The 15,035-nt window shown below is 47.9% G+C and overlaps 2 protein-coding genes across 4 annotated transcripts in view; both read right to left on the bottom strand.

Moving 5' to 3' along the window:
* Positions 1-1,835, bottom strand: part of fam151b (family with sequence similarity 151 member B) — a 32,305-nt gene extending 30,470 nt beyond the window's left edge. The window contains exons 1-2 of one of the 3 annotated variants that reach the window (XM_072516179.1): positions 1,722-1,755; positions 216-305 (exon numbers count right to left, since the gene is read on the bottom strand). In XM_072516179.1, coding sequence (XP_072372280.1) covers positions 216-305; positions 1,722-1,740 — 109 coding nt within the window. In that variant the 5' untranslated portion in view covers positions 1,741-1,755. Of the gene's footprint in view, positions 1-215; positions 306-1,721 lie in introns of all 3 variants that reach the window. The other 2 variants (XM_072516180.1, XM_072516182.1) reach the window with 2 other exon arrangements.
* Positions 1,836-3,396: 1,561 nt separating this feature from the next.
* Positions 3,397-15,035, bottom strand: part of zfyve16 (zinc finger, FYVE domain containing 16) — a 178,345-nt gene continuing 166,706 nt past the window's right edge. Inside the window, exon 19 of the transcript XR_011949038.1 lies at positions 3,397-4,997. The gene's annotated coding sequence lies outside the window, so the exon portion shown is untranslated. The remainder of the gene's footprint in view (positions 4,998-15,035) is intronic.

The raw sequence follows: 15,035 nt of genomic DNA, 5'->3' as shown, positions 1-15,035 counted from the left end.
AGAGGAGTTGGTTACTGCTGACTGCTAGGGGAGGGGTGGGGGGCTTAATGGGTTGGGGGGGGGGGGGTTGGGGGTTTATTGTAAATTGTAAAAATGTTGAAAATTTATGGAATAAAAACTTTTAAAAAAAGATACTTTACACTCACCACTCCACCCTGAGACTGCTCCCTGGACACTAGGTTTTGAATCACCGAGGCAAGATAATTTATACTCACCTCCTTCAGAGACTGCTCCCTGGAGACAAGGCCGCAAATCCCTGAGGTAAGTTACTTTATACTCACCGCTCCGCCTTCCGAGACTGCTCCCTAGAGAGGTCATAACCTAAAATGTTAATTCTTTTTCGCTCTCCGCTAATTCTGCCAGCATTTTCTGTGTTTGTTTTATTGTAGATGGGGCTGCAGGATGTTGATTACTGATTGGTACGTCTTCAGTCTTCCATAGGTTAACTGTAAGCCTTTATTAATTATTAATTCACACATGTAAAGGGTACAAGCTAGGATCTGACTCCATGCTTAAATCTACACACTAACCCCCTGAGGAATTTCTCCAGCCAGATGGTGAATCTGTGGACTCTTTGCCGCAGAAGGCTGTGGAGGCCAAATCACTGAGTGTCTTTAAGACAGACAAGGATAGGTTCTTGATCAATAAGGGGATCGGGGTTATGGGGAGAAGGCAGGAGAATGGGGGTGAGGAAAATATCAGCCACGATTGAATGGCGGAGCAGACTCGATGGACTGAGTGGCCTAATTCTGCTCCTATGTCTTATGGTCTTGGTCTGATCATGAGCCTTCCTACATTGCTGTGTGTGCAGTACTGCACCCAATCCAACCCTATATGTGCCAAGCCCAAGTTAAGCTTGATTTCTGTGCTCAAGTTCTAGAATGGGACTTGGATTTCACAGCATTCTGACTCAGAGGCAAGAGTGCTACCACCCGAGCTACTTTTGCAAACAAGTTAAAGAGTGGTCACGAGGCCAGCTAAGATGGGCCTCTTCTGTATGGCATCTCTAAGAAATTCAAGGAAGAGGATCAGTGCTCAAAAAGATCCACACTGATAAAGCACCAAAGATTTTAGGCAGACCTATAGCCGGGATGTTGCTGGTACAGCAGTTGGAAAGTAAATTCCAATATATTTATTTTTATTAAATGAGAACTCAAGTACTTGAAATGGTCGGGGGCAGCACGTTGGCACAGTGGTTAGCATTGCTGCCTCACGGCGCCGAGGTCCCAGGTTCGATCACGGCTCTGGGTCACTGTCCGTGTGCAGTTTGCACATTCTCCCCGTGTTTGCGTGGGTTTCGCCCCCACAACTCAAACATGTGCAGGGCAGGTGGATTGGCCATGCTAAATTGTCCCTTAATTGGAAAAGATTAATCGGGTACTCTAAATGTATTTGAAATAGTCACAGAGGTATTTTTCTGATGATATCGTTTTAACTCTTGACCTGTGAAACCTGAGCAACTCACATCTGGAACCCCTAACCCATGGCCCACTTGGCATGGATCCAGTTGTTTACATATTGCGTCCACCCCCCCCCCCCCCCCCAATCCTAATCTCCCCCTCCCCTTCCTTATCAACACCACTCGACCAACAAACCTCCTAAACCTCAATTCTAACTGCGCAGCTCAGCTTCCACTGCGAATTTGAAAATGTTAACAAAAAAAATGTTGCCCCTCTGTTACCCCAGATTCGTCTGTGGTAAAGAGACTGGTCGATACTTACGCAATTTCCGGTCCTCCATCAGGCTCCAGCTCAGGTGGGAGGAGAATAATGGCGGCCGGCACACCGTAGTGTGCGCGCGGCGGAGACGGGAGGAGAATAACTGCAACCGTTGCGCACGCAGCTCAGGCCCGGGTGGCAGGATAGGGAGGCAGGCGGACACTGCCCGTTGCGCACGCAGCTCAAGCGGGGGAATTTAAAGAAGGATGCTGAAGAAAGTGTCCATCGAATTGATCCCTGGCACTGTGGGCAGCAATGTAACCACTGTGCACTGTGTCTATAACCCTTTAAAAATATACTATTTTTATAAAAAGAAAATACTAAGGATGCTGGAAATCTGAAATAAAAATAAAAGCTCAGCAGGTCTGCAGCATGTGTGGAGAGAAACAAATTAACATTTCAAATCAGTAGGACCCAATTTATATTGCCTCCTCATTCCTTCAACCTAAATACATGACACTTCACTGCATTAAATGTTGTTTGCGATATGTCTGGCCTTTTTTTTTCTTTTTTATAAATTTAGAGTACCCAATTAATTTTTATCCAATGAAGGGCCAATTTAGCATGGCCAATCCACCTACTCTGCACATTTCTTGGGTTGTGGGGTCGAAACCCACGCAAACACGGGGAGAATGTGCAAACTCCACAGAACAGTGACCCAGAGCCGGGATCGAACCTGGGACCTCAGCGCTGTGAGGCAGCAGTGCTAACTATAATATGTATAGTACAAGTGTAGTAAAGGGTTAACAACAGAAACTATGTGTAACTCAACACTAGATGGCGTTACCAAGTTATTGTATATAAGGCAGCATCTCGAGGAATTCTGGGAGAAGATGATGAGAAGCTGATGAGAAAGCAGAGGGAGTTTTCATTGTAGAAACATAGCATGAGGTTGAGTTATAGTATAGTTTAATAGAGGGAATATTGATTACAAATAGAGGGCAATTTTGGACATTAAGGCAATTTAGCATGACCAATCCACCTACCTTTAGTAGTGTAAAATAAATTCATTTTGATTTAAACTTATTTTTATATTCTTTGTCAACACTACATATCTGGCTATCTTGGAGAACAAGGCAAGGAATATAACACTAACCACTGCGCCACCATGCTGCCCATTTCTATTATGTCCTTCCACCATCCTTCTCAATTTGCACAATGACTGTTCATCCATCACCTGTTCATTGATGTGCTCCTGGTATAGAACCGCACATAAATTTCACACAAATTGTGTTCAAAGTGTAACTCCACAACAGGCTGGAATTGGGTGTCACAGATAACTGTGGGTGTTTCTCTCCTGCAGGTGTTGAAACCACAACCCAGAAGTGTCGCACTGGGACAGCTTCGCAAGAGAGAGGGAACAAGTCTCACTGTTTATACCTAACCAGTGAGGTTGTCCTTATGCCACACCAGTTACCTTGACTGCCACCTACGCCTGTGTGAGTCTCTCTCCTGTGATGGTGAAATGTCACCCAGAAGTGCAACCTCACAAGAGAGAAAGAAAGAGGGACCACTGTTTATTCCTAACCAGTTGCCTCTTCTGAGTGAGTGCGTTCGAAGCGCTCGGATTCCCTTTTTGGTCCTCGACTACGGGATTATGTCCTGGCAATTATTGTGACTTAACCAGAGGAGACAGTGAAAGGAAGGTGAGACTACAACAATGGTAGTTTTAAAATAATTGATTTATTCAAGAGAAATTAAGTCTTCTGCAACTCAGATTAACCCACACACACAAACACAGATTATGAAATGCTGTGTGTAAAACAAGACTAAACGGTACATCGAAAATTCTTAGTTTACACAGATTTACTTTAGCGCCCGCAAACACAGATATATTCACTCACCCACCCCAAACCTCAACAATCTATACTAATTGGGAGTTTTCTGTGAGCTGGAGGAATGTACTCACCCCTCCAGGAACAGGACAGTTAAAATAAACTTTGGCACAGATTTCTTTAGATCTTCTTGCAAGCTGGCTGGTCAGGGTGACTGTTGCTCCTCCGGTTCTTGTGGTGTGTTTTCAGCAAGTCGAAGCGTGTCAGGCAGGAGAGCAGAGTCTAAAAACAGTTCCTCAAACTTGTCATTTAGAGGGCAAAACCCTGAATGGGTCAAATGTTGACACCCTCCCACAGGTGAGTTCCAGGACAAAGGAAGCCTTTCTGATTGTTGACAGGATGGAAGTGATTAAGTTCCCCAACTAAAATGTGTCATAATGTAATTTGATTTTAATTAGTGCCCTTACAAAAACTTGTAATGTCTCTTGACAATGGTTGCTGGAGACAACTTTAATTGTTATCCCATTAAGGTATTGTGGTTCCGTCTGGCCAGGGCAACAAGTTATTTGCATTTCAACGGACCCTCTTGAATGAGATCGAGCAGTTTCCTTCCCGCATCATTTTCATGACTCATGGCCTGCTTGTCTTGAAAATGCATATTCCGTTGTCTGCCTGCAGACATGGTTTGTATAGCAATCTGTCCTTTTAAAATTGAATGTCCTTTTCCAACGTGTCCAGTTCATTTTTGGTCCTTTGATGAGTTTGCTACAACTTACAGATGCACCTTTGATACAATCAGATCCCGGTCAGACTGTATCACCCAGTGACGGTATGCAAACTCCCATCAGCCTCAGAAAACTGCGTTCCCAATGACCCCTTAGTACTAATCTAAAATAACATGAATGATACAGTAGAAAAAGATCCTTCCTTTAACAGAGTGAAGTACATAACTATATAGCTATGAGGAGCAGTTGAATAAACTTGGTTTCTTCTCACTGGAACGACGGAGGTTGAAGAGCGACCTGATAGAGGTCTACAAAAGTATGAGGGGCATAAACAGAATGGATAGTCAGATGCTTTTCCCCAGGGTAGAGGGGTCAATTACTAGGGGGCATAGGTTTAAGGTGAGAGGGGCAAGGTTTAGAGTAGATGTACGAGGCAAGTTTTTTACGCAGAGGGTAGTGGGTGCCTGGAACTCGCTACCGGAGGAGGTGGTGGAAGCAGGGACGATAGTGACATTTAAGGGGCATCTTGACAAATACATGAATAGGATGGGAATAGAGGGATACGGACGGAGGAAGTGTAGAAGATTGTAGTTTAGTCGGGCAGCATGGTCGGCACGGGCTTGGAGGGCTGAAGGGCCTGTTCCTGTGCTGTACTTTTCTTTGTTCTGTATATAGAGGTGGGACAGAGTTCACAGCAGCAGGTGTCCTCATGTAGGCTGATTCCATGTGGCCCGATTGTTCGTTCCTGACGTTTTGCTCTGTCCCTCAGCCGTTTAAACCTGCAAGTTATCATCATAATATAAAAACATCCTTGCCTTCCACAAGCCTACCTACCCTCTATATTCCAAAAATGCACACTCCGTATTTAAACCTAAAACTATTCCTGGGAAAGAAAGTACTATGTACAATGCCACCCATCTGTGGGTGGCCAGTTTAAAACCTGCCTTCACTCAGGTGAGCCCAGTCGCCTGGCTGGCTGGGCCCTGCTGGCCAGAATTCATCTCTGAGGGGTCAGACTGCCCCTTTCCCAGTCTTTTATAACTGGCTCTTGGGGTCCCCATATGTTCCAGGTGCAGACTGGGCCCCTGCTTTCAGCACCATGCGGTACCCTAGTATCATCCCTGTCGTCCCTTAGCCTTTTATAGCTGGCCCTAGCTCCAGGTGTTGGAAATGCTGACTATTATTCCTTGTGTCTGAATAAAGCTCGTAGTCTTACAGTTGAAGTAGATGCTTTATTTGTATGAGTTTGTTCTCTCGCCAGCGCTTATACTATGTTACATCTGAGCTGCCTGCCTGTGTCCTGCTCACCAGCTGCCAATCCTGTGAAGAGTGCCCCTGACTTCCTGTCTGTCTGTATTTATACATTTCTCGGCTCCTTCTAGTAATTGCTTAGTTGTAGTGCATATTCATTGACCCCTTGTATATATACACAAGATATGCAGATCACTACAGGGACCACGCTACCGTCGGTTTTGGAACCCTACTACTCCTCCTTCTATCTGGGGGGGTCCCACATCAGGGTGATATTTCTGGATCTTTAATCAAAGTAGCTACGGTCTCCCTGTGGCAATTTACTTTACCTGCCTGCAGGAGGCTGGGGTTAGTTTCGTTACACAGACTTGCAGCCGGCACCACTGTCCCGTTAAAATTCTCATTTAACCCTTGGGCTGCCTTGAGAGGAAATGCTCGGCGATTGTCCGTGTGGACTATGGTGCTGTAGGCACCTGTGTCCAGCAAGTGACTCCCTACTACATCCTGTACCTCTAGCTGGGGGATCCCACACGGGTCATATTCTAGTGGGCACAGATAAGTGGGCTGTTTCGAGGGCTGTCATAAGGTTCTCAGGGATATGGTCACTGGTGTGCTCTGGCCTATTGCCATAGCTACCAGTCCGGGTTGTGTGGCTTTAGTTTGGATGAAGGACATCAAATCTTCCATTGAAAACATCCCTAATCCTAGTTCCCCTGTCAGTGGAGTTGGGGTTATTACTGCAGGAGCATTCTCCTCAACCTGCTTGTTTAGAATTTCTGCAGTCTCTCTTATAGTGACCAGGCTTCCCACACCTGCAGGTGTTGAAACCACAACCCAGAAGTGTCGCACTGGGACAGCTTCGCAAGAGATAGGGAACAAGTCTCACTGTTTATACCTACCGAGTTAGGTTGTCCTTATGCCACACCACATGCTGTCCTTATGGGCAGCATGGTAGCATTGTGGATAGCACAATTGCTTCACAGCTCCAGGGACCCAGGTTTGATTCCGGCTTGGGTCACTGTCTGTGCGGAGTCTGCACATCCTCCCCATGTGTTCGTGGGTTTCCTCCGGGTGCTCTGGTTTCCTCCCACAGTCCAAAGATGTGCAGGCTAGGTGGATTGGCCATGATAAATTGCACTTAGTATCCAAAATTGCCCTTAGTGTTGGGTGGGGTACTGGGTTATGGGGAGAGGGTGGAGGAGTTAACCTTGGGTGGGGTGCTCTTTCCAAGAGCCGGTGCAGACTTGATGGGCCGAATGGCCTCCTTCTGCACTGTAAATTCTATGAACAGTTACCAGCGGTGGTAGAAATACTACAGATGGCACCTCATTAGCTAATAATTCATTTTTATTTAAAAAAATATATATTTTATTCAACTTTTTCGGCCATACAAAACAGTACAAAGGTTTTTCCCCTTTTTACAACAGCAAAACAATATAAATAACCGTGACCGTATTTTACCAAATAAATAAATAATATATAAACTAAATGGCAACTGCCATAACAAAAATAATAGCTCTCCCAAATAATAAAATCAGCAATTCAATATACATAACCAAGTACCAATATCTTTACAAAAACACCCCTGAGGACCCACCTGAGCCCCCCCCCCGGGTTGCTGCTGTTGCCTTCCCATTTCCTTTATCGTTCTGCGAGGTAGTTAATGAACGGTTGCCACCGCCTGGTGAACCCCTGAGCCAAACCCCTTAGTGCAAACTTTATCCGTTCCAGTTTTATAAACCCTGCCATGTCGTTTATCCAGGTCTCCACACCCGGAGGCTTGGCTTCCTTCCACATAAGCAGTATCCTTTGCCGGGCTACTAGGGACGCAGAGGCCAAAACATCAGCCTCTCTCGCCTCCTACACTCCCGGCTCTTCTGCAACCCCGAATATAGCCAGCCCCCAGCCTGGCTCGACCCGGACCCCCACCACCTTTGAAAGCACCTTCGCCACCCCCACCCAGAACCCCTGCAGTGCCGGGCATGACCAAAACATGTGGATGTGGTTTGCTGGGCTTCTCGAGCATCTCCCACACCTATCCTCTACACCGAAAAATTTACTGAGCCTTGCTCCGGTCATATGTGCCCTGTGCAAAACCTTCAATTGTATCAGGCTAAGCCTGGCGCACGAGGACGAAGAGTTTACCCTACGTAGGGCATCTGCCCACAGCCCCTCTTCAATCTCTTCCCCCAGCTCTTCCTCCCATTTTCCCTTCAGCTCATCCACCATGTTCTCCCCCTCGACTCTCATTTCCCTGTATATATCTGACACCCTACCATCCCCCACCCATGTCCCTGAGATCACTCTATCCTGAATCTCCTGCGTCGGGAGCTGCGGGAATTCCCTCACCTGTTGCCTCGCAAAAGCCCTCAGTTGGATGTATCGAAATTCATTCCCTTGGGGCAACCCATATTTTTCCGTCAGCGCTCCCAGACTCGCAAACGTCCCGTCCAAGAACAGATCCCTCAGTTGCACAATCACAGCTCTCTGCCATGCTCCAAATCCCCCATCTATTCTCCCCGGGACAAACCTATGATTATTTCTTATCGGGGACCGCACCGAGGCTCCCGTCATTCCCCTATGCCGTCTCCACTGCCCCCAAATTTTCAGTGTTGCCACCACCACTGGACTTGTGGTGTATTTCTTCAGGGAGAACGGCAGCGGTGCCGTCACCAGTGCTTGTAGGCTGGTTCCTTTGCAGGACGCCACCTCCAATCTCTTCCACGCCGCTCCCTCCCCTTCTCCCATCCACTTACACACCATTGAAATATTGGCGGCCCAATAGTACTCACTTAAGCTCGGTAGTGCCAGTCCCCCCCTCTCCCTGCTATGCTGCAAGAACCCCCTCCTCACTCTCGGGGTCTTCCCAGCCCACACAAAACTCATAACGCTTTTCTCGATCTTCTTGAAAAAAGCCTTCGTGACCATCACCGGGAGGCACTGAAACACAAAAAAGGAATCTCGGGAGGACTACCATTTTGACCGCCTGCACCCTCCCCACCAGTGACAGGGGCACCATGTCCCATCTCTTAAAATCCTCCTCCATCTGTTCCACCAATCGTGTTAAATTAAGCCTATGTAAGGTTCCCCAACTCCTGGCTATCTGGATCCCCAAGTACCGGAAATCCCTTGTTACCCTCCTCAGCGGTAAATCCTCTATTCCCCTGCTCTGCTCCTCCGGATGTACCACAAACAACTCACTCTTCCCCATGTTCAATTTGTACCCCGAGAATTCCCCAAACTCCCCGAGCGTCTGCATTATCTCAGGCATCCCCTCCACCGGGTCCGCAACATACAACAGTAAATCATCTGCATACAATGATACCCGGTGTTCTTCTCCTCCCCTGAGTACTCCCCTCCACTTCCTGGAGCCCCTCGGTGCTATGGCCAGGGGCTCAATTACCAATGCAAACAGTAAAGGAGACAGGGGACACCCCTGCGTCGTCCCTCTATAAAGACGGAAGTAGTCAGACCTCTGCCTGTTCGTGATCACACTTGCCACCGGGGCCCTATATAGCAGCTGTACCCATCCAATGAACCCTTCACCAAAACCAAATCTCCTCAACACTTCCCACAGGTAGTCCCACTCCACCCTGTCAAATGCTTTCTCAGCATCCATCGCCACCACTATCTCCGCCTCCCCCTCTGGTGGGGGCATCATCATCACCCCTAGCAGCCTCCGTATGTTCGTGTTCAGCTGTTTCCCCTTAACGAACCCAGTTTGATCCTCATGGACCACCCCCGGGACACAATCCTCTATCCTCATCGCCATTACCTTGGCCAGGAGCTTAGCATCTATATTCAAAAGGGAAATGGGCCTGTAGGACCCACACTGCAGCGGGTCTTTATCCTTCTTCAAAAGTAACGATATTGTCACCTCCGACATAGTCGGGGACAACTTCCCCCTTTCCCTGGCCTCATGAAAGGTTCTCGTCAAGAGCGGGGCCAGTAGGTCCATATATTTCCTATAAAATTCCACCGGGAACCCATCCGGTCCCGGGGCCTTCCCCGCCTGCATGCTCCCAATCCCCTTTACCACCTTCTCCACATCCATCTGTGCTCCCAGTCCCGCCCTCTTCTGTTCCTCCACCTTCGGGAATTCCAGCTGATCCAGGAAATGCATCATTCCCTCCTTCCTTTCCGGGGGCTGAGCCTTATACAACCTCTCATAGAATGCCTTGAACACCCCGTTCACTCTCTCCGCTCCCCGTTCCATCTCTCCCTCCTCATCTCTCACCCCACCTATCTCCCTCGCCGCTCCCCTCTTCCTTAATTGTTGGGCCAGTAACCGACTCACCTTCTCTCCATGCTCATACTGCACTCCGTGCCCTCCTCCACTGTGCCTCTGCCTTACCCGTGGTCAGCAGGTCAAATTCCACATGTAACCTTTGTCTTTCCCTGTACAGTCCCTCCTCCGGTGCCTCTGCATATTGCCTGTCCACCCTCAGAAGTTCTCTCAACAATCGCTCCCTTTCTTTACTCTCATGCTTCCCTTTATGTGCCCTTATGGATATCAGTTCCCCTCTGACCATCGCCTTCAACGCCTCCCAGACCACTCCCACCTGAACCTCTCCATTGTCATTAAGCTCCAAGTACCTTTCGCTACACCCCCTCACCCTTAGACATATCCCCTCATCCGCCAACAGGCCTATATCCATTCTCCAGAGTGGGTGCTGTTCCTTTTCCTCTCCTACCTCCAGATCTACCCAGTGTGGAGCGTGGTCCGAGATGGCTATGGCCCTGTACTCCGTCCCTGTCACCTTCGGAATCAGTGCCCTTCCCAGGACAAAAAAGTCTATCCGTGAATATACCTTGTGAACATGGGAGAAGAATAAGAACTCCTTACTCCTAGGTCTGATAAATCTCCAAGGATCTACTCCTCCCATTTGCTCCATTAAGTCCTTAAGCACCTTGGCCGCTGCCGGCCTCCTCCCGGTCCTGGACCTCGACCGGTCCAGCCCTGGATCAAGCACTGTATTGAAATCTCCCCCCATTACCAACTTTCCCGCCTCCAGGTCTGGGATACGCCCCAACATACGCCTCATGAAGTTTGCATCATCCCAGTTCGGGGCGTATACGTTCACCAGAACCACCGCCTCCCCTTGCAGTCTGCCACTCACCATCACGTATCTACCCCCACTGTCCGCCGCTATGGTCTTTGCCTCAAACAGTACCCGTTTCCCCACTAAAATAGCCACCCCCCTATTCTTCGCATTCAAACCCGAATGAAACACCTGTCCCACCCATCCTTTACGTAGTCTGACCTGATCTGTCAATTTCAGGTGCGTCTCCTGCAACATAACCACATCTGCCTTTAATTTCTTTAGGTGTGCGAGTACCCGTGCCCTTTTAATCGGCCCGTTCAGCCCTCTCACGTTCCACGTGATCAACCGGGTTGGGGGGCTCTTTACCCCCCCCCCTGTCGACTAGCCATCCCCTTTTTGGGCAGCACGGTAGCCTTGTGGATAGCACAATTGCTTCACAGCTCCAGGGTCCCAGGTTCGATTCTGGGGGGTCACTGTGTGTGCAGAGTCTGTATGTTCTCCCGTGTCTGCCTGGGTTTTCTCCGGTTTCCTCCCACAAGTACCGAAAGACATGCTCATTAGGTGAGTTGGACATTCTGAATTCTCCCTCAGTGCACCCAAACATGGATAGAGCTGTGAAGAAGGCCTATGGTGTGCTCGCGTTCATTAACAGAGGGATTGAATTTAAGAGCCGTGAGGTGGTGATGCAGCTGTACAAAACTTTGGTAAGGCCACATTTGGAGTACTGTGTACAGTTCTGGTCGCCTCATTTTAGGAAGGATGTGGAAGCTTTGGAAAAGGTGCAAAGAAGATTTACCAGGATGTTGCCTGGAATGGAGACTAGGTCTTACGAGGAAAGGTTGAGGGTGCTAGGCCTTTTCTCATTAGAACGGAGAAGGATGAGGGGCGACTTGATAGAGGTTTATAAGATGATCAGGGGAATAGATAGAGTAGACAGTCAGAGACTTTTTCCCCGGGTGGAACAAACCATTACAAGGGGACATAAATTTAAGGTGAAAGGTGGAAGATATAGGAGGGATATCAGAGGTAGGTTCTTTACCCAGAGAGTAGTGGGGGCATGGAATGCACTACCTGTGGAAGTAGTTGAGTCAGAAACATTAGGGACCTTCAAGCAGCTATTGGATAGGTACATGGATTACGGTAAAATGATATAGTGTAGATTTATTTGTTCTTAAGGGCAGCACGGTAGCATTGTGGATAGCACAATTGCTTCACAGCTCCAGGGTCCCAGGTTCGATTCTGGCTTGGGTCACTGTCTGTGCGGAGTCTGCACATCCTCCCCGTGTGTGCGTGGGTTTCCTCCGGGTGCTCCGGTTTCCTCCCACAGTCCAAAGATGTGCGTGTTAGGTGGATTGGCCATGATAAATTGCCCTTAGTGTCCAAAATTGCCCTTAGTGTTGGGTGGGGTTACTGGGTTATGGGGATAGGGTGGCGGTGTTGACCTTGGGTAGGGTGCTCTTTCCAAGAGCCGGTGCAGACTCGATGGGCTGAATGACCTCCTTCTGCTCTGTAAATTCTATGATAATACCCCAGCTCCTCACCCGGTTCCCACGTACCCGTATATCCCACCGACGGTGCCCTCCCGCCTCGACCACCCCGCCCCATAACAGCTCCCCCTTCCCCTTAGCAGCAGCAACCCAGTTAGCTCCCTACCCCCCCCTCCTCCGCTAGATCCCCCTCTAGCGTAATTACGCCCCCCATGTTGCTCCCAGAAGTCAGCGAACTCTGGCTGACCTCGGCTTCCGCGTTTGCCCTCGGTCTCTCACTGTGCGAGGCCCCCACCTTCCTGCGTCCCTGTTCCCGCCTTAATTACCATAACGCGGGAACGAGGCCCGCGTTTCCCACTCAGCCCCGCTTTCCTACCCACCGGCGCCCACAGTTCCTCATACTCACCGCCCCCCCCCCCCCCCCCCCCAAACGAGGCGAAGAGAGAAAATTTACAGGATTAAAGAGTTAACAATTGGAAAATCATCCCCCCCCGCCCCCCCCTTCCTCGTCCCACATAGTCACCCCACCACTTTGCCCCAGAAGCTCTTTCTCTCGCCAGACTATTCCAGCTTCTCGTCCACTATGAATGTCCACGCCTCTTCTGCCGTCTCAAAGTAGTGGTGCTTCCCTTGGTATGTGACCCACAGTCTCGCCAGTTGCAGCATTCCAAATTTCACCTTTTTGTGAAGCACCGCCTTAGCCCGATTGAAACTTGCCCTCCTTCTCGCCACCTCCGCACTCCAATCCTGGTATACGCGGATCACCGCGTTCTCACACCTACAGCTCCGAGTTTTCTTCGCCCATCTTAGGACCATCTCTCTGTCATTATAGCGGTGAAACCTCACCACTATGGCTCGAGGTATTTCTCCTGCCCTTGGTCTTCGCGCCATAACTCGATAAGCTCCCTCCACCTACAAAGGGCCATCGGGGCCTCCGATCCCATTCGCGAGTGAAGCATCGTGCTCACATATGCCCCGATGTCCGCCCCCTCTGCGCCCTCGGAAAGACCTAAGAATCTTAGATTCTTCCTCCTCGAATTATTCTCCAGGGCTTCCAACCTCTCCACACACCTCTTGTGCTGCGCCTCGTGCATCTTCACCACCAGGCCCTGAATGTCATCTTCATTTTCGCAGCCTTGGCCTTCACGACCCGAAGCTCCAGCTCCTGGGTCCTCTGCGCCTCCTTTAGCCCTTCAATCGCCTGTAGCATCGGGGCCAACACCTCCTTCTTCAGCTCTTCCACACAGCGCCGCAGGAACTCTTGTTGCTCTGGGCCCCATATCGAACTACCACCTTCCGAAGCCATCTTGCTTCGAGCTTCCCTTCCTTGCCGCTGCTCCGAAGGATCCACTGCAATCCTGCCGCTATCCTCTCCTTTGTCCATCAACGTCCGGGGGGATTCCGTTCTATTTCACCGCACAGTGATTTTGGCTGTTTAAAATTGCCGTTGGGGCTCTTATCAAGAGACCAAAAGTCCGTTCCAACGGGAGCTGCCGAAACGTGCGGCTTAGCTGGTCATCACAGCACCCGGAAGTCTGTGTTTCCCTTTTCATATTCAAATGCTCTGTGAGATGATGAAATCATTTCCAATGTGGGTGACTTTAACCCCTTGCTTGCAGGTTTTCCCTTGGTATATGTTTAACCCCTTGCCTGCTGGTTTGCCCTTGCCCTGTGCTATTACAATACTTTGAGACATCTTTATTATACCAATCCTGACACATATAGCAATTTCTTCCGCTAACAGTATCTAATGGGAAATGAAGTGCCACTGACTTGTAAAAGACTCCAAATGACAAAATGAGAAAACACGAAGTCAATAATTTTGTTAAAATCAAAAATAAATTAAACTATTTGCAAAAATTCATTAACAAAAAAGGACTGATATCATTCACGTTTTACTGAAAAAAGTGTTATAGATTTGCAGAATGAGATTTTTTTTCCCCTGTTTTTTTTTTTAAATTTGGAGTACCAAATTATTTTTTTCCAATTAAAGGGCAATGTAGCTATTTCTGATAGGTAAAAGGATCATTGATTTAGCCATTTTGATGTAAATACGAAAGCCCATGTCAGAATTGATTTTTAAAATGAATTCCACATAAGACTGCAAACACAACCTCAGATTACGAAAGCGTATAGCTTGCAATAATAAAAGCATGGATTTGAAACATTTTCAGCCTAACTGGAAGCAAATGAAACAATTCAATGAAGGTCAAAATGTGCACCATAAGTTAACATGAATCTATCATTGTTCAAAATGTGAATAGTATAGCAGTCAGCAAAAAGCAGATCTGATAAAAATTCACATTCCAACACACAAAAAACACCTAAAGATGCAACATATTCACATCTATGTTGCACATTGATGATTGACAACTAACCATCCAATCAAATGCATTTGAGACTCATCCAAGCTGATCAACACATTACAAGGATAGGAATAGATGAAGTCAGATTGATAACATTTTTCTTGTCCAGGCAGCCATTTTCATTCCGGGATCACTCTATATCATTTATCTAACTACTCGCTATCCTTATTTCATATTTCGATTTGAACTCTTAAGTCCGCGCAAGCTATTTGCTTTGAGCAAGAAACCATTACTATATTTTGAAAGTTCAATTTGTTCGTAAGCCACTAAGTTAATTATATATCTCTTAAAGCCTTCTGCAGGGGCTTTCTTGAGAACATTTGATTAGTAACCACAAGATGATTTCAAACTCTCAATTATATTCAATAGACACAATAAAGATTTCATTTCACACCCGAGACGTGTAGCTTAAATTTCTACTGAGTTAAAGTGTATACGAGACTACACTGAACCGCACGGTAGATTTCAACAGAGTACCTAATTATTTTTTTCCAATTAAAGGGCAATTTAGCGTGGCCAATCCATCTACCCTGCACATTTTGGGTTGTGGGAGTGAAACCTATGCAGAAACGGAGAGAATGTGCAAACTCCACACAGACAGTGACCCAGGGTCAGTATCGAACCCGGGTCTTCAGCACTGCAGGCAGCAGTACTAACCACTGTGCCGC

Source organism: Scyliorhinus torazame, chromosome 9, assembly GCF_047496885.1.
Source record: "Scyliorhinus torazame isolate Kashiwa2021f chromosome 9, sScyTor2.1, whole genome shotgun sequence".
Classification (NCBI taxonomy): domain Eukaryota; kingdom Metazoa; phylum Chordata; class Chondrichthyes; order Carcharhiniformes; family Scyliorhinidae; genus Scyliorhinus; species Scyliorhinus torazame.
This window is presented reverse-complemented; position numbering and strand designations above follow the sequence as displayed.